We start from the raw sequence: 19328 nt of genomic DNA, 5'->3' as shown, positions 1-19328 counted from the left end.
CTATAGCCATGAAAACATATGCTCACTTGCATTTGCTTGGTAAAAAGACAAAAGAAAAAGACCAACCCGAAGGATTGTGTGTATTTTGGCTCATGATCATCCAAGCAACCGGACTGTCCCGGAGGGTGACAGATTGTTTGATGGTTGATTGTCGCGCACTGCTTCGGGGGTCGTCTGATTGGGTCGCCGCGAAACATCTGGCGGTCTCCCGCGGGGCTCCCAGACGACAATCATCCTACAATCGCGAGGTAATACTCCGAAAGATGTCTTCATCCTCGGGGACATGAGATGAAAATAGAGGATTTGCACGAGCAATGGAAATTCTCACCGCAACATTGCAAAAGGAAAATATCTACGTTCATAAATATTATTGAAAATGATGAAAAAAAATTTACATGTACGAATTAACCTTACATTTTGCTTCATTTTACTCATATAAATGTAAATATTCAAAATGAAATTTAAGTAATCCTTTTCCAAAGGATTTAATTATTTACCACAGTTTAATTTGTAAATACTATCAGGCAATTTTATTTAAAAATACATATACTACTTGCGGTCAAATGGGAAAGAAAAGAACATTTTTGTCTTAAAAGACACAGTACCGAAGAGATACAGACAACGTAATGGGGAAATGTACAGAGCGAGAGGAAACGCAAAAGAAGAGAAAAAATTTTTACAAAACCTATCTATCCCCCAATTCTTGTCCCGTAAAGAACATTGATATCTACCTACAACTCAACGACAATGGATTCTTTGCACCCAAAAAAGTGTAAAAAGAAAAGAGAGAGAGAAGGAAAGAAGAGAGAAAAAGAGAGAGCAGTTCACTTTTGGCATAAAGAATGAAAAAAAGAACGGCAATGATGAAAGCATTGTCCCTGTTCAACGGCTCTTGTGTGAGATTTCGGAGCCGTCAGTCTATCTTCTTCAGCTCTACCATCTCAAACGTGACTATATAGTCACCCCCATCTCTTCGATTCATCGTTTCCACGTGCTCGCTCAAGTTCACCATCGGCTCTTTTGCCAAAACAACAATAAAACTTCATCATTTATATAGATATTATTAAAACTATAATGAATATTTTTTCTTGCATCTTTTTTCATTTTACGTATCTTCAAATAAAAATTTACTAAAATTTTATCAATTATTCGACATATATTCTTAATAGAATATAATACTTCAAATAATAATACATGTAATAAATTTTACACACGCAAAAAGATATATATATACACATGCACACATACATACATACATACATACATACACGTGTATGTCTGTGTGTGTGTGTGTAAAATAAATAAAGTTTAATCAGTTTTCCTTAAAACACGTTAAAATTCTACAAATTTTTAGTGTTTGCGAGTTTTTTAATTCAATACTTTTACAATTTATAAAAAAAAGTTAATAATTTGACTTTGCTCTCTCTTAGAATTGTTAAGAAAATGTCTCGATTTCGAGAGATTAAACAACATAGAATGGCATGTCGTCTCCCAATTCTGGAATGTAATTCGAGGAGCCAAGTGTTTGCGTGTCTTCAAGGTTAGGGTGATCTTTGGGACCCTTGACTCGCTAGGCGTAATAACGCGATAATCTTCTCGCTCAAAACAAATAACGGGGCAGCCGTTTCCCTTCGATGCGGTGAGCTCTAACCCTTTCGTGAAAGGGTCTAAAGAGAGCAATCCCCGATGATCGATCACAATCGACTCCTTCCATACAAGGGCATTCTTTACTATGTCGATGCTCGCGGAGAATGGTGGGCACGAGGGTTTAGGGTTACAACCCCTCAGTTTCGCGTCGTGCCGCGTTGTTATTCTTCGAGCGAAAACTATTTACAAAGTCGAGACTAATGGCATAAAGCAATTTTGTTCCATATGCCTCAACACCCCTGTACAACATATGAGTACTGTTTCTAATAGGATTCAACGTGAATGCCATAATATCATAATCCTATCTCTCACTCTTATATATTAAACTCGAATGTTAATAAAACTTTTTTCGTAGATATGTTAATATCTCTCTCTTTTAAGTAGAATATCTTCAAAATTTATTTCTTTTTATGTATGTTGTAGACAATTTCTCATAAAAATTAACATTTGACAAAGTTTCATCTTATTTAAGTTCTGTTACTGTATTAACAGTTTCATACAAATCACAGCATGTCCGTTATCTGCCTATCAACTGATGTCTCACAGATAGTAAAAAATAATAATCTAATGATATCATGTACAAAACAATCTTTCTTTACATATAAGTTAGACGTAAATCTCAACAAATATATCTGACAATAAGAAGCACTCACGAGAGATCGTAATTTTCTGTAAAGTTTTTATGTTAATAAATTGTACAATATTTCTACGGTCAATACTTTGTTAAGAAAAAATTTGGAAATATTAATGTAATATCCAAACTAGATTTACAAACGTAATTTTATTGTAGAAATTTAATCGATCAGAAGGTCGACAATACCAATCTCAAAACTACCCTGGTTACGGAATCGTGGAACAAGTTCGTTCTGCCACAATCGCACCCCTTTTCTCTCTCATGATTCTAGTACCCCTTTCCCCTTAGAGGTTCTAACCGGGACCTATTTCTCCCTTCCTCGACTATTACGATATGCCTGTCCTGCTCTCACTTTCAATTTGTTCTCCTTCTCAGAGCGGCAGCGCGCGCGGCGCTCACAAATGGAAAACGGATTGATTAATCGTAGTAATTACCGATCAGCCCCCGCTAATTAGATATCCGACTCCTGCCCACCCCAAGGCCCCCAGAGGGTTTCCTGCTAGCTACAGGAGGCGATAGTGGTAGTACTACCGCATTGAGGGGACCTTCCGAGCCTTCGGCGGGGTTGATAGGAGACGTCGAGGGGGCGGATACGTGGCACGAGGATGACTAAATGAGATCATTTGACGAAGTCAGCCAACGAGCATAAAATGAGCATGCCGAGTTTTGTTATACGTAGTAGATTAAATTATTATAATACTGCACTAATATACATTGCATCTAAAATCATATTATAACATATTATTTAAGAAAATCAATAAAATCCAGTTAAATCTTATCAATATAAAATAACGAAATAGAGACAACATAACATATATGTATAATTAATTTATATGACAATTTTTTTTACCGTACATTGATGATGTCCACACTAACCTCTAATAAACAGAATCTAAAATTCCGGAGATGTGCGGAACTCACACTCTCGATTAAGAATTGAAAATCCTAAAATACCTATATAAGGCATACCGACTCTAAGAAAGCATCGCAAAGTGATGGAACAATGCGATACGAGCAACACTGCACGTCCGCCTGACTTACAGTCCTTCGTGTCATCTGCCCTTGGTGCACACAAACGAGTTTACCCGGCGTAGATCTTTATTTCACATCGAGCACCGTCGTCACGATAAAACGCAGAAACATTTCTAAAATTTTTTGAGAAATGCGTCTTTTTTAATAGCTCGTTAGATCGAGCGATAATTCTCCAATTAGCTATAGCAGTACATTGACGGAACGCTAAATCTTCGAAAGAATTATACAAAACATTCCATTTCTCCTTCTATTACCGTTCTATTATTCTTCTCACAACGAGCAGAGACAAACTTATCGCATACAAATTCGAAACTACCGTTGAATTATTGCCGTTACGTAAGATGATAAGTCCATCCTCATTTTCCATAATAGCGTGCTTTTTTCCTCGACAATCTCATTTGAGGACAATCTCTATTCTCTACTTTAACAGGTAATCGAACAATCTGCAGTGAAATTTAATATTGCTTACTTGAAATGCAAATGATATAGCTTACTCTTGTCTTCAGATACTCTCAATTAATAGTGTAAAATCGAGAAAAGAAAAGCAAGGACGTTTGCAGAGACTATTTTTCTATAATCCTCATGACATAATTAAATCCGAAAAAATTCTACTTGAATTATAAAAACATTGATGGGTGATTCAAATTCTATCACGATAAAATTTATAACGACGACGAGGCACATTGTAAGCTCGTTAACATTAATGATAAATCAATTTTGTACCATCTTATATGCACGTTATCTCGCGTGCCACGCGGCATCCTCGATCCACACGGATTATTTACCGCCATGACGAAACGCGTTACCACCTTTACGCGTGCCAATGATTTATCGCCCATCGTTCAGTTGCGCTGGCAAAGGCCGTTTACAAAACGAGTCATGGCGTTTTCGTGGAATACGTGCACGAGATTAGGTCCGGTCCGGAGCAACGGGAGTGACGTTTAACGGCCATTGCCTTTAAAACTGTGACATCCACGCCGTGCAACAATATTTGCAGAACACGGACCGAAGGTGGGGATGGCCACACCGAAGTAAGAGAATATGCGGGAAGAGAGGGATGGAGGGATATTAACATCCGGTCGCGGGGATTTACGGCCCCATTCGCGTGGCTCCCGGGTCTCGGACGATTTTGTAAAACGAAATGTCTCGTTAGCAAGTCGGTTACAGCCGAATGCATATACACATGCATACGACATACGAAGGGGATGTCGTAGATTACTCGTGGTTTTACAACGATCTAAATTACCCCTGCGTACAGTTATGATGTTAACGATCCGATGGTAAGAAGGAAAGAAATTGAGAGTAGTTATGCTCCTCTCTCTGGAAGGAAGCTTTTTTCTTTTTTACGTAAAAAAAGTCAATTAATACTAACTTTTTCCTGATATATGGACAACAATGATATCATGTGTTACTTATGTAATAATAATAAGATTATATTAATTGTATAAATCGTAAGCGGCTTCTTCCACGCGCGTAGAAAGTCGCGCTTATCATAACATGGACGGATTCAGAAATCAGAGATAAATTCAGAGAACGTAATTAATAGTACAAAAAGTATGATTTTCAACAGATGTCAACACAATCTTTATCATGAAAAGTAAAAGCGACTGCTTTGGTGCAAGAAGACATATTTCATTGCGTACTGCGTTGATGCGCGAGAAACATTGAGAGAATAAACGAGCCTAGTGATAAATTATTTAGTCCGTAACTTAAATAAACCTAAATTACGACGTATCTCTCATGCAATATACAAGCCGTATAACAAAAAACGCATACGGTTATGGCGTCGGCGGAGGAAGCGCCAACGAGACAAACAGCTCGAGGGATAAAATTATTTCGACCGCGGATTAAACGGGGTGAATCGTGGGCTACCGTTTGTGGTATACAACGGTATACACGCGAAAGAAAAATGTCGTCGAGATTCCGCGAGTAGCGGCTACGAAATAAACGACCCAGGTGCCAGCCGCGGTTGGAGGAGGATGCGCGATCCGAGGTAAGCAAGAGCCGATAAATAACATCTGCTTTATTAGCAAGATACACCACCAAATGGAGAAAGAGCGGTTAAATTAGCGAGAATATTAGCACACATTTGCGCGGCTCGCACGCTGCTAAAATGATGCGCGTGAACATTAGTGTGCGACGCGAAGAACGATAGCTTTGCGGATGATGGTTCTCAAATAAGAAGATACAGTTATTTAGCTTTCAAATAAGAAGATAATTAATTCTTGAACAAACAATTATTGCATAATTTAATTTATTAAATATAGTTGATCGTGATAATGCAGGACAGTAGTTTCTTTTATATTTTGCGATTTTTAGACGCAAGTTGGATAGAGGCATGCGCATGCTTGTGTACAAGCCGCGGAGAGCTACACACAGTAACAAGCTGGCAACGGTTCTAACTACTGTCCAGGTTGATATATGTGACGGAAAATTGTGGATGAAGGGCGAGAAAGGGAAGAAAGAGGAGGAAGAGAGAGAGAGAGAGAGAGAGAGAGAGAGAGAGAGAAAACGTCCGAGAAATGGTCGACCTGCTCCTCGATGCACGTAGATGTTTCTCGGCTATTTTATTTACGAATTATTTCATTTGTCCAGCGTATTCTAATTAAAGCAGCCATTTCTGAATCGCCGTCGCCACCATTCTCATAGTCATCGTGCTCCCCTTGTCCGGCTAACGTTGCAAGACGCCGGGGCAACGGCCATGCTCTAATTGCATTACGGAAACATGAGTTTCCTCCAGCGAAATATATCACGAAACTTATCGCGCCGCGAAGAAATTGCCGTGGGCTCGCTCGTATGCACTTCGAGCGCAAGTGCACAAGAGTCCGCCCACGTTGCGCACCCTTATACATATATACCTGCCCACCCACACGAATCGTACATCACGACGCACACTTTCGTCTCAGTATGCAAAAACGCGGATGGTTTGCCTCTTCTCCCTCTCCTCTCACTCCTTTTCTCGTTCGAGGTGGTTCCTCGTAAAATAAGTTCGTAGACCAATACGCGAAAGAAAATAAAGATTGAAAGAGAGAGAGACAGAATTGAAAGCTGAAAAGATAGTTTTGTTGCAAAAAACAACGTAAGACCTAAACTCTCTCTCTCTCTCTCTCTCTCTCTCTCTCTCTCGAAATCTTAATACACATAAAATATTGTTTTTTCAATTTCAAATGTAATTATTACTTTTATTGTTACCACACAAAATAATACTGATTAATAATTTAATCTGAAATTTGGAAGAAAGGAAAATAGATCAAATACTCATATACATTATTTATAATGCTATTAATTAATTAATAAAGAAAATAAATTAAAATTTGCTTTCAATCATAGTAAAATTTAAAAGGATATATATTTTCGAAGAGTAAGTTTTGACAGAAATATTCGAGGAATGCTGACACGTGAAAAATACTGAATGTAAACAACGAGCTTTTGCCAAATGTTCCAGCGCTTTTCCGATCATCGACAATGCAATTAGCACCGTTCGGCGATGACGATGACAAAAGTGTTGCGATTTCGTAATTACAACCAGCTTTGCGTGGGTGTCCAGAAACGCGATGGAAATAAATATAGACGATGCGCGATTGGCTGTGCAAAGCCAGCCAACCAACCAACAGCGTCAACTTCGCTACCGGTAGGTCCTCCTTAAACTTGATTTGTGTTCAATTACCGTAATCCCCGTTCTCGCATCCTCCTCATTCCCGCATGCTATAAGCCTACGCGAGACGTTCGCGAATGTCGCGACGATTTTATTTATACGCGTCGCAAGTCAGCCAGCCACGTCTCTGTGGCGTCGCGCTGTAACAGAAAGAGAAAAAAACAAACAAGAAAAAAGAAAAGAATGATGGAGAGAAAAGTGAAGAAGACGCTTCGCATATTCTGTGTACCGATGCAATTTGTTTCGCATTTTATATCCGGCCGCAAGCGATCTTATCTCTCCTTGCATCCCGAACCCCCTGCCAGTTCCGCCAATGCGTCGAATATACACGCTCGCCCGATTCATCCCCGTGGAACGACGGCAACCTGGATTATTTCGATCTTCGCTCCCGCTAAAGTTAGCCAAAGAGATTACTGCGGCGCGACACGATTTCATCTACGGAGAAAGAGGAGAGGAGAAGAGAAGATCCAAGAGCGAAGAGCCTGGGGTTGTGATGCGAGCATGCGACTACGTCATTTAAATATCATGGTAAACGGGACCCACGGTAATTCGGATGCCGACGCAGGTGCCACGCGGAAACATCTATCAAGATGGCGAGATTGGGGGTGCAAAATCCGACTCATTCGCCATAGGGAGAAAGGGCGGAAGGACGACCGGGTGGAGTGGATCAACTCGAAGAAACGGGAAATTCTCTCTCTCTCTCTCTCTCTCTCTCTTTGCGAGATAGAAAGGACTAAGCTTTCACAGGACGGTTCTCCACACCATCTTAACCCTTTCCGGCTAATACCGGATCGTAGGGAATTAACGATCGCGACGACGATCATGTCCTCGGAAACCTATCCTCAAAGTAATGCGGTTGGCTGTCTAATAATTCACGAGATCCAAAAATATCGCGAGAAACTTTATCGAAAAGCGATTGTCATCGCAAAAGATAGAAATTGAAGAAATCCTTAGAATATAAAATGCAACTTTGAAAATGCGCTACATTATTTTTTTCTAGTGCAATAACTGAAAAAAATTTAATACTTCGTAAGTTTATAAAAAACGATAAAAAATAAAAACATAATATAAAATATAATTAAAATATTGTCATATTGCAAATATAATATTTACGCTTTTATTTATCTCTTCTTTTAAATAATAAATGACAAAAAATTACACTTTGCACTGTGTAATAACTTATGAGCACCGGATATTATTACTTGAACTTTATCGCAAAATAATCATTATACAAGATAAAGTAAGAAAGAAAATTAATTAAAGAGAAAATCGTTCCATTATGGAATAATAATTTTATACGTTCAGAATAATTAATTTGAATGTCGTTGCGTAAGCGTAAACATTATAAGACAAAGGTTGACAATGTCTAAAATTCTATGTAAAATAAAAATTTACTATTATGGCATACTCGCACGAAATTTATTAACTTCTGCTATTAAAAATATAAATTAAATCTTGCAGACTATATTCGTGAATTCGTAAACTGCGAATGTACCGAAAACAGTAACCGCAAAACGTCAATGTGTTAATCTCATAACAATTTCTCGCGCACTTGTTTTTTTTTACTCGACATTTTTAACTATCTACACAAATGTTTTATTTCGTATCCACCACGACATCCGCGAATTACTTTACGAAGATGATAAACAATTTGCGGACCGTAAATATACGTCCTGGCCGTTAATGTAATCGCCAGTACAATCGTGCCGCACCTGCGTCGACAACGGCGATGCCTTCATGAAATGTCTTCAAGTGCAAACGAGTCTGCCTATACTGAGTTGTCGAAATTTTAAATATTTCCATAATAAATTACAACTCCTAAAATTGAACATAATTAAATAGAATCGCGATCAATCAAGTACGAAGCAATTGTAAACAAATCAAACAATGCATCTAACAGTATGATGGTCGCTATAGAAAAAAAGAGAAGAAAAGAAAGAATATCTTAAGAGAAAAGTAAATTTTACTTTTAATTAAAAAACCAGAAAATAGAACAAAAACGAGAAGAAATTACTTAGAGTGCGATTGCGACTGACGATCCAGATATGAAAATTGTAAAGTTGTTATGTAATAGCAACAAGCATAATATCCAGTACGGCATTTTTCGCACTAACATTAAAGGTACGTAAAACGAATGTGGCGCATAAACGTTTTACAAGTTCTTTAGTTCTATACCTTTGAGACTGCGTGCCCAGTGTGGGCAAGATATAATTTTAAACGCTATATTATGTACGTGTGGTGTATCTATGTAAAATCTGATATTTCCGATCGAATATTTTCCATTAATTGTAACGATCCAGAATAAATTTTGCCTTATCGAGAATGGAACAATCTTTCCGCAATGTAACTTCTTAAGTATAATCTAGCGGAATTTAGTTCGTAATAACCAATGATTTTATAACTCATTTAGACTTAAGAGCAAACGACAATTAACGTCTCTTTTTACATTTGTTCTATATTTAATACTTCTATGTTTTTACTTTTATGTTATAAAATTGCCGCTCACACACACACACAAAAATCGTGTATATATCAAAACATGATAAATATTCAGGAAATTTCACAAACTCAAAATTTGTTTATTGAGGTTGTGTAATCGTTACAATGTAACGAGCAAATCACAAGTATGCACGCGTAAGAGTGAATTAAATCGAAGTTGAAAACTGCAGTTGTAATTAGTGTTTCCTTGAGAGATCACGGAAAAACACAAATTACGGAAATTAGTCCGCTTGTTTGACTCGCTGACACGCATACGCCTACCGCGCCGTTTGTACTCGCGTGATTGGCGCGCTGAAATAATCAGCTCGTTGCAACGTCAACGTGCAATCGCTGGTGCCGAGCCCCAGTCGTGCACGCCTCGTTCCGTTTGATGTACGGGCGTAATTTCAGGGTGTCTGGAATTCGCATATGACACGTGCGACGTGCCGTATGATTCGATGCCCGTTCGCCGCTCTCATGCCCGCCGGTCTAGAAAAAGTTTCTCGCTTCGCACGCATACAGCGAGCTTTCGATCGTCATCACTCGTGAAGATTCGATCACAGCTGAGAGATAAATTTGTTTATACTTGCGAGCACGCAAAAATACGAATGCTCTCCCTGTATTATAATTCCCAATTATCGCATGTTTTTGATGATATGAAATATATTTCATATTTTTCAACAATATATTTTTTCTATACTCTAGTAACATAATAAATTGACAGTACATCGGCTAATATTGGTTAAACATTGGTTATGTTGGGAATGCATTGGCCAATGTTTTCCCAATGTAATGCCAATATTGGTCATAAAATATTAGTTCCAAATTAAAATGCAATTAATGTCTAATATGAAAAATTGATTAGTTCAACATTGGCCCAATGTTGAACCAATATTAAACCAATAGTACTGCTTAAACAAATTGGCTAAATAAAGTAAAGAGTCTACTTTACAATATTGAATTAATATTGGGAATATTGCCTTTACTTCCCAATATTGCGCCAATGTTTTGTACTACTAGCGTAGTGTATTTTAAAGTTATCGAATCTTTTTAATATTAAAGTTAGAAATGATAATCAAAAATTAAAAAATTCGTGTATTACAAAAAAAGTAATAATTTTTTATCAATTTTGTAAATGAAATTTTGCATGCAATTTTGGCATCTGACAATTACAATTATTTTATACGCAATAAATATTATTATACATATAAAATGTCGCGCAAGAAATTATGCACTTACCAGTTGTTAACTTGAAGAATCGTCAACCCCGTGTCCTGAGCCAACTGTTTTTTCTGGTCTTCCGAAGGGTACGGATGCTGCAAACAAAAAGAATAAATTTAAACTCAATTAATAATAAAATATAAACAATCTCCTATACTTAAGTAATCATTAATGCGATCCAATTCTACAACTTAAACATCAATTAACGCGACAAGTTACAATTATTGCATACTAATCCCAGCAGAACAGTTAAAGCAATTAGCAAATGTAAAATGTAACCAAAGTAAAAAAAGGATTTTCTCGTTTTCTTATTCTTATTCAAACACATGACGGGTTTTCAAATAATTTATCGAGTGATTTATCGCGCACCAATCTACGTATTACAGGCGTCGTATCGTCTAGATGCACCTGCAAAATATTATTTTTGCAGGCCAACAACAATAAAAAAAAAACAGAAAGAGAAAGAGAAGGGGGCGATGAAAGAGACAACAGTGAGGCAAAAAGTTCCTTTTATATATCACGCGGTTGGACGACCGCTTTTTATCGCGCGATTGCATCGACGCAGATGCATTCGTGCTACACCAAAACGATGCACCAAACGCGACACGCCGTCACTCATATTGCCTCTCTTTCGCAAAAGAGAAACTATACAAGAGCACATCAAAGAAATACAAGAATACATAATAACGAAGAAAAATAAAAAAAGTTACTCAAAAGAGCCACTTGATATTTCTGCCGAATTTAAATATATTATTATAATATTGTAGTATAAGAAGGAAACAAAGTATAAACTTATGTGTTTAGAAAAGTTAAAATATATATTAAATAACAGATATAATAGTACACATACACACACACACGCGCGCGCGCGCACGGTCCTACGCACAGGCAACTTTTACGTATCATTAAATCTTTAACTATCTCGTATCCATCATACAAAATTTGGATAGATAAATTATAACGCTCACCGGATATTCCCATCAATCTTATACCACACAAAACCTATAAATTCACGCAACATTCTAGCCATTCTTTCGGAAAAGTTACTGCGCGCATTAATATCACAGTCGCAGCAAGAACCAAATCTTTCTACGTTGTTACGCAGTAGCCTGTGCCAAGCTTCTAAAAGATGTATGACACACACATGCGACATTGCGCACCTGCATGCTACGTCAAGTCCAATATCTTTTTGTTTCCGCGTGACATTAACCTTCGCAAAGTTCAAGTGTTCCGTTTTATACGAATATATAAAGCAATATTGGCAGTCGCACTAAATAATTTCTGTTTTAAGTCAAAGATAAGTAACTCGTTAATTTGTAATTTAAATAATCAGCAGCATATATTTATTCAAAAAATATCTAGGAGCTTCATACATCTAGTTAAAGAACAGAGAATTAAACCAAATAGATTGATTTTTCACGATACTTAACGGGATAAAACTTAAACAAATCTTTATAAATAAAATCTTTAAAATTGATTGATATTAGCACTTCAAAAAAATATTAAAAAATTAAATACACGCATACAAAAAGTCACCGACGCTCAATTACGTTACACCTAACGAGACGTATTAATTTCGCAGGCGCAGTCATATCTCAATTTTAATCTCACATTAACCGCAATTATGAAATTAGACGTGCGTAATTGTCACAAGTAAATAGTCCGCCGACAGTTGCGTTCCCAACGGAGACGTTTCCTCCGAAGACTATCTATTTACGACACGCGAGGGTTACGTTAGTTAATTTTCTCAATGTAGAAAAAACTAAAGTCTCCTCGACTTCAAAAATTATTTCAGTATTGGTTATCTTCCGTTTTACAGCTCTACGTTCTTTTAAATTAACTTATAAAATATTAACGTGTGCTCTATATATATATATAGATATATATATATATACACACACACACACGTTAACATATGTGCATATACAATTAAGAAAACAAACGAATTCAAACGAATAAACGCATTTATTATAACCCCTTATATGATATACTTGTATTAAATTCAATAAAAAATCAATGTACAACGGACGATGTTCGGCCCTTGCCAAGTTATCGATTGGCATAAAAAGATCCGGCTACGCATAAAAGCCGGCGGCATCGTGAGCGGGCGAACCGCATCATATTTTTGCATAATTAGCACGTGGCGCTCGCGGTATTACGTCCTCCCTTCCTCTCTTTTGCTTCCATCGTTACTTTTTACCAAAGCTTGCGGTATTTTTGGACACTACCGCAGCCCACAAATCCATTCCCCAAGCCCCTCCTCGACCGAAGCTGTATCATGTTTCTTGGAGGCGAGCCACGGTATACATGCATCAGAAGCGTGGCTCCGTTCCCCACTCTCCATCCCCGGTACACCCCATTGTACGCCGGTGTATATCCGATCCGAGCGATTCTTATCCTAATTAAATCGGCTGAGCGTATTGTCTGGGCGTAGAGTTTCCATCGGATCTCCGTGGATATCTAATGCCGCATATAAAGCCGCGTCGAGCGGAGGATTGAGACGCTCGCGCGGGCGCGGGTCCTTCCCCTCTCGTCCCGAGAGTATGATCCACCGCGAATCAATGCGCGCTAAATTGCAAATTCGACGACATGATCGACGCACGATGTCTCGAGTGACTATCAGTGACAAGCCGATTGGCAAGATGTGCGAACTTGATTCGATTATCGAGATTCAAAAAGCGACCATGTATTTAATTTCCTCTTATTTTTCATATAGTAAGATACAGGTGGCACAAAAAGTTGACATATTTCATCACGAATAATGGTTAAAAATTATTAAATTTCTAAACGCAAACGGTCGTCTTATGTCTTATATTCGATGAATATGTCGATTAATTACATTAACTATCTCTTGCAGAAGTATGTGATATTCGATAAAGCGATACCAATATTATAGTTTCTCTTTACGGTTCAGTGAGATAAGTTACTCGTGAGTTCATCGGTATATGCATAAAACAATCAAGATAATTGTCGAAGCTATGTGGGGACTGGCTGACTCGCTGCTTTCCACCCTCCGCGCGATTCGAGATAGCTGCTGCAAGCGAAGGAGGAAGCAACGGTTGAGAGAGGGAGATGGAAAGCAGAAGCTATCCAATTACATTGAAAACAATAGTCTTAAGTGCTCGTGGCGGTCCGTTCTGGGCTACTCCTGACTCTGTAGCGCCGATGCTTCTCCACGACGCGACGGTTTCCCGTTCCACTGCGTTATAGTCGTGGCGACGCGCACGTTCGACTTCAAAAAGATATTGCCCGCCGAACACTACGTAACACGTACAATACACTTTTCTCTTATTTCTCGAAGGTCTCGCTTTTCATTAGATCGTTGTATAATATTCATAAACACGCTGCTAAATTATTTATCGCATTACTTTCTTGCTTTCAATATCTGTTAAATAATATGCATATTAACGAGATATATTTTTATATCAAATAAACGGCAATATCATTAATGGCAAAACTGATGACGAAATGGCCCGTTTGATATTGTCTCTTCATTGAATACAAATCCGAGATTCGAGATGAAAACGAGAGGAGAAAGAAAGGCAGAAGCGAAGAGAATGAAACGCGCCGCGTTGCAAGAGCACGACTCAGTGGCCAAACAAGCGATAAAATGAAAATGAGCGGTAAAAAGACAATATGAAAACCATTTGGGTTTTCCCGAGGGCTGGGGCAGGAACGAGCCAGGCGGAAGCGGGGCTAAGTGTGTAAATGAGTCCGTAGTTTAGCCCGATTGCCTCTAGACGACCCCTTTCCGCAGTGCGCAAACCTCATCCACGGCTCGCTACCCTGATAGCAGCACCGGTATAGCTGAAATAACCGTAGTCTTCCTGAGGAGCAAACTGCTCCCTAAGACAATTCTCGAGACAATGAGATCGTTCGTAGCCCGAATTCAAATCAGTACAAATAGACGATGGATTAAATGTCTGTATTAGATGCGGGGCTGTTTCCCGAATTGATGGCTGCTCTGATACTTCCGGGACCACCTTCAGAATTATTCAATTACAATTCTACATTTAATAAACCTGTCGACATAACATGTTTGAGAGTGTTATATATAAACTAAAAGTAATAGAAATTATATGTCTCATTCGATATAATCGAATCATTTCTACCTATAATACAAAAGTGTACATGCTACCGATCGACCTAATTTTCTGAGCAAGACGTAACAGACATTATTACGTGTCAAAAAGATAGATATGGTTACTCTCTCGTTTCAGTACTATCCTTGCTCTGGTCCGCAATTTCGTTCGCAACGTTCCCGCGAGCGTGACAATTTGCTGGCGCATCGGTTCGATGACGGGGACCGCGCGTGTGCTGCGTCAGGTCGTCGATGCTAGGACGGGAGGGATGCACATTGGAGCTCTTCCTGGCCTCGTGGCACTTCGTGTCCTTCGTCGTTCCGGGCTATGTCACCCTACCCATAGTAACCAGGGCTCTCGGTGCCGAATGACACGTCGATGACGACCGCTGCTGACTCCGACTAACGAGCGGGGCGTTGGGGGCGTGGGACTCACCAGAGATCGCGCCTCGTCATCACGCGCCTCGGAGTCCCCTCTTCCGCCTCGCGTCCAGAGAATTCATGTCGAGAGGATGAGGTTGCAAAGAGGTCACTATGGTTGACTACGTCGATTTTAAGTCACCCGATCATCGGTTCGTGCGGATCAACTGACTGAAGCGAGAAAGAGAGGAATCTTTCGTGACTGGCAAACTGATGAACGGTAAAATTGACGAAGTAAATGACGGTAGTCGCGATGCGGATTCGTCTTTGTCAGAATTACGAAGGATTTAAAATTGCCTAGATGAGAACCACACTCCATGAGAACAGAAGCGTCGAGTCTCAAGGTCGAAGTAAAATGGAAACGTCTTCGTTCGCGTAGTGACTTCACGTGTAAATCAAGGTGGAAGCCAGCCAATTGTCACGAGTGAATTTCGCGCTGGAATTGCCCTGACCGGTCGAATTGATGGAAGAGAAAGCAGTCTCTTTGTCGATGTGAAAATGAGGAGGAGGAAATGGCGGATAAGCGGAGAGAGGATATAAAATAGACGATGTCAACGCGTCAGTCATCTGTAATACCTTCATTCCGTTTGTCTCCCTCTACTGGTTAGTAGAGGGCATACACCCACACACACACACACATACATATATATAAAGGTATTTCCATGAGCGGACACAACTTCGTTATCGTCTTGGAGGTTATTCAATTTCAGCGTTAAAATCTTCTAATGTGCCATTATTGCTTCGAGGGGACACGACGACCTCACGGAACGGTAATGGCTTGCTGCACGTCGAAAGAACTTGAACGAAATTTTCTTTAAGACGGAAGAATCCAATATTGTGACCGATTGACAAGGATAATGAAAATAAATCCACAATATTGGCTGATAAAAACACATTTTAACGCACTTTCATTGTCGGAAAGTATATATAATAAACGTTTTGTTTTATAACGAAGACATATACAATGTATAAAACAACATATTTCGTCGTTCATATATTTCACTCTTGTAAAAAATGCGTACGATAATATTTCCATAATAAAATATTGTACGATAATCATCAATACAATTATTTTTTGTCATTTTATTTTTCTTATTTCTTCCTTGATACAAAAAAAAAACGATTTTTGCTCTGCATATAAATATGTATATATGCTGCTGTAATGTAACTATGTGGCAAAATAAATAAAAAAATTTAAAATATTTTTCACAAGTTATAATAGAAGACTAATTTTTGACTGTTTGCCTCGAGAGATTGCGATCAATTCTTATCCAAAATATCTCACATGACGGATTATTTTAATGGCAGATACTTCGCATTCCTTTGTGTAATTATAAACGAAATACAAAGGAATATCTAGAGGTATGCATGCAAGCGCATGCTCGAATGATATCAGATAAACCGATGGTCAGATAATCCAAGGTATGCTGCTGCTCCGATGCCGACTCGTGGTAGAACGCTAACCACACGGCAATGAGAACTCGACAAACGTGGAGTTCCATCTGCCAGCCATCGTTCCTGAGTTTGCTTCGTCATTACAGCAAAGCTTTCAATATGCAGCCACTTACGTTTCTCAGATTCATTTACTAACGATCGGAATGTTTTACTTCCGTGTCACTTTCATTAAAATATACATAACTATAATGTATCTGTATACATAAATATTTCTGATATAAAATAATCGATATAATTTTATATAGTAAATATATTATTTTAAATAAAACAATTAAGAATATAAATAAATGATTGAAAGATTAAATACTGCTAAAGATGCCAAATTTAAATAAAAATGACAATCTTACAGAGATTTGTATCTTCTTCTCAACCCGTATAAAATAAACTGATGACATGCAATATTTATTGCACGTCAAATATGAAAGCGGTTTAAAGTGCCAAAAATACTGACAACAAGAAAAAAAATCAATACTATTGAGCGATGCGTGGCATTTTTCCTGGCGATCACCGATACAAGGCTCAAGGACAGCCCCGAAGGTAGCTTACAAACGCGAAACTCTCGGGAATCCATGGACGATTTCGCTGGTCGTTGTCTGGAAATCGATGCTGACGAGCGAATTGGTACGGCGACCTGCGGGGCGTGGTCGAGCCGAGTCTCTGTGACACGGCCACCTCAATCACCGTGCGACGCCCAAACCTGTCATTATCACGCGACCCTGTCTACCGTAGGGTCTACGCGTACGCGTACACACAACCAATGCGCCGAGGGCATATACGTAAACGTGCGTTGAGTTCGACGCACGATCAAACTACGTGATCCAACGGATCACAAGGAACACGCGTCAAGGGCGCCGGACGTAAAGCCGAGGGGATGCAGACTCGTTGATCACCTCCTTGTCGCAGTACGCGGACACACCCCCGTCATTGTGTCCTTCGAAGTAACGCGACGCTGGAGGAGGCGGATCCTTCCTTCACAGGTTCAATCGTCCGCAGGTCCGACGACCATTGACCCCGGCTAGTGACCCAACTTTGTCTCCCAATTTCATTGATTAGGCCTCGCTCTCGCTTGCTGCAAGCGTCGTATGCTACTTGGGACCCTACGAACTCAACTGATTGAACCGTACTAATGAAACGGTTGGTTGTAACCCTGGCCTGATCTCACGTGTGACATAGAAGGCTTTTAACTTTGACGATCGTGTTAACTTACTCTTAGCAAAAATCTTGATAAAAATAAATTCGCTCCTGACAAACTTTTAATATTTATTACAAATATTTCTTGCATTCTATCAACGTCTCAATATTTTCAATTATGAGAAAAATCCGTGTTAATTTAACGTAATAACATAATAATAATCTAGAACAAGAAATCTGAGCGAAAGGCACGGAATTAAAGTTGAATTAGCTGCAGATATTCATATCGCTTCATAAAATTAGCAAGATTTGTATCCTTCGCTCTCTTCCCCCCCCCTCCCCCGCTTCTCTCTCTCTCTCTCTTTCTCTCACTGGCTCCAAATGCAAACGTTGCCATTCGCAACGTTGTCGGTCGCTATTATTACCATCCCGTCTCTTCGCAGTCAATGTTTGAAGACCGTATCGAATTCTCGCTGTTAATGAGAGGCGGGCGGAATTATTGACAAGAATCCAGCTCGCTCGAATCCCACCCTCTCTCCCACCCAACGTGCCGCACGTCAATCGGTACCAAGCATGCCTCGTGACTTGTGGGAATCGGGATAATTATAACGTTTCCGTTGAGTTTCGATACGGGGAAGGAGGGGCGAGCGTAATGGTGGAACCTCCTCCTCTTTCTAGGGGCCCTCAGGCGGCAATTCTACGCTCACGCTCGCACCGCTACCCAGCAATCATCCCCAGTCAGTCTTTCAGTCAGTTCCGTTGCTATTTAATTATCCATTTAAAGCGTGTAATCTTCTCCTACGCGGCACCGATTCACTCGTGCCGGTCATCTCCCGATGAGGGACAACGAGAACGATTATGACGTCGTGAAGGTCTGAAGAAGGCACAATTTTGAGTTATGTGGCAACGCGTGATGAAAGTGCACGAGATATAACAAAAATCCTTTATTTTATTTTCGTAGATAAAATGTTATATACATTTATTAATTTTTCCTCCTAATGTCGTTCCAGAAAAAATATTTTTATCTCAAAGTATTTGCGTCGTCACTTAAAAAAAGTTCGTCTCTACATATTCATAACTAAGAAAAACAAAAATAAAACACCTGAAATACAGCAGCTAATAACAATCAATCGAGGAGGATTATATCGTCACATGTTTCATTCAAAGTTGATACAGCAAGATACGTTTTGTTCATCTGTGACAAGGATAAGGCCGTAGGCGACCGCAATAGAGAAGGTTGAATTTAGATTGCTGCAGAAAAGCGCGTAGGAGTACGTATATACATATACGTTGGTCCGATCGAAACGCAAATGGTCATCCTCATCGTTACCGATATCAGTAACAAGGATACGCCTCGCATGGAGGATCATTTTCTTCAAAAGTTTACTATCGAGTTGCAGATTTAAAGAAAAAATGAAACGAGAATTAAAATCAAATTGCAAAGATGTTTTTGAAACAGCTGGAAACATATTATCAATGCAAGCATTGTCCGTAGATATGATTTCTCGATAATATCTCACAAGAAATCAAATTTCAATTTTATTTTCTGTTACAGAAACAAAAACAAAATTGCC

The 19328-nt window shown here is 39.1% G+C and overlaps 1 protein-coding gene across 7 annotated transcripts in view; it reads right to left on the bottom strand.

Moving 5' to 3' along the window:
* Positions 1-19328, bottom strand: part of LOC105831116 (homeobox protein homothorax) — a 361421-nt gene that overhangs the window by 70508 nt on the left and 271585 nt on the right. For all 7 annotated transcript variants that reach the window (XM_012671023.3, XM_036289789.1, XM_012671021.3 and 4 more), the window contains one exon: positions 10686-10762. In XM_012671023.3, the coding sequence (XP_012526477.1) occupies positions 10686-10762 (77 nt within the window). The remainder of the gene's footprint in view (positions 1-10685; positions 10763-19328) is intronic.

The sequence above is a fragment of the Monomorium pharaonis genome, chromosome 7, assembly GCF_013373865.1.
Source record: "Monomorium pharaonis isolate MP-MQ-018 chromosome 7, ASM1337386v2, whole genome shotgun sequence".
In the NCBI taxonomy this organism is placed as follows: domain Eukaryota; kingdom Metazoa; phylum Arthropoda; class Insecta; order Hymenoptera; family Formicidae; genus Monomorium; species Monomorium pharaonis.
This window is presented reverse-complemented; position numbering and strand designations above follow the sequence as displayed.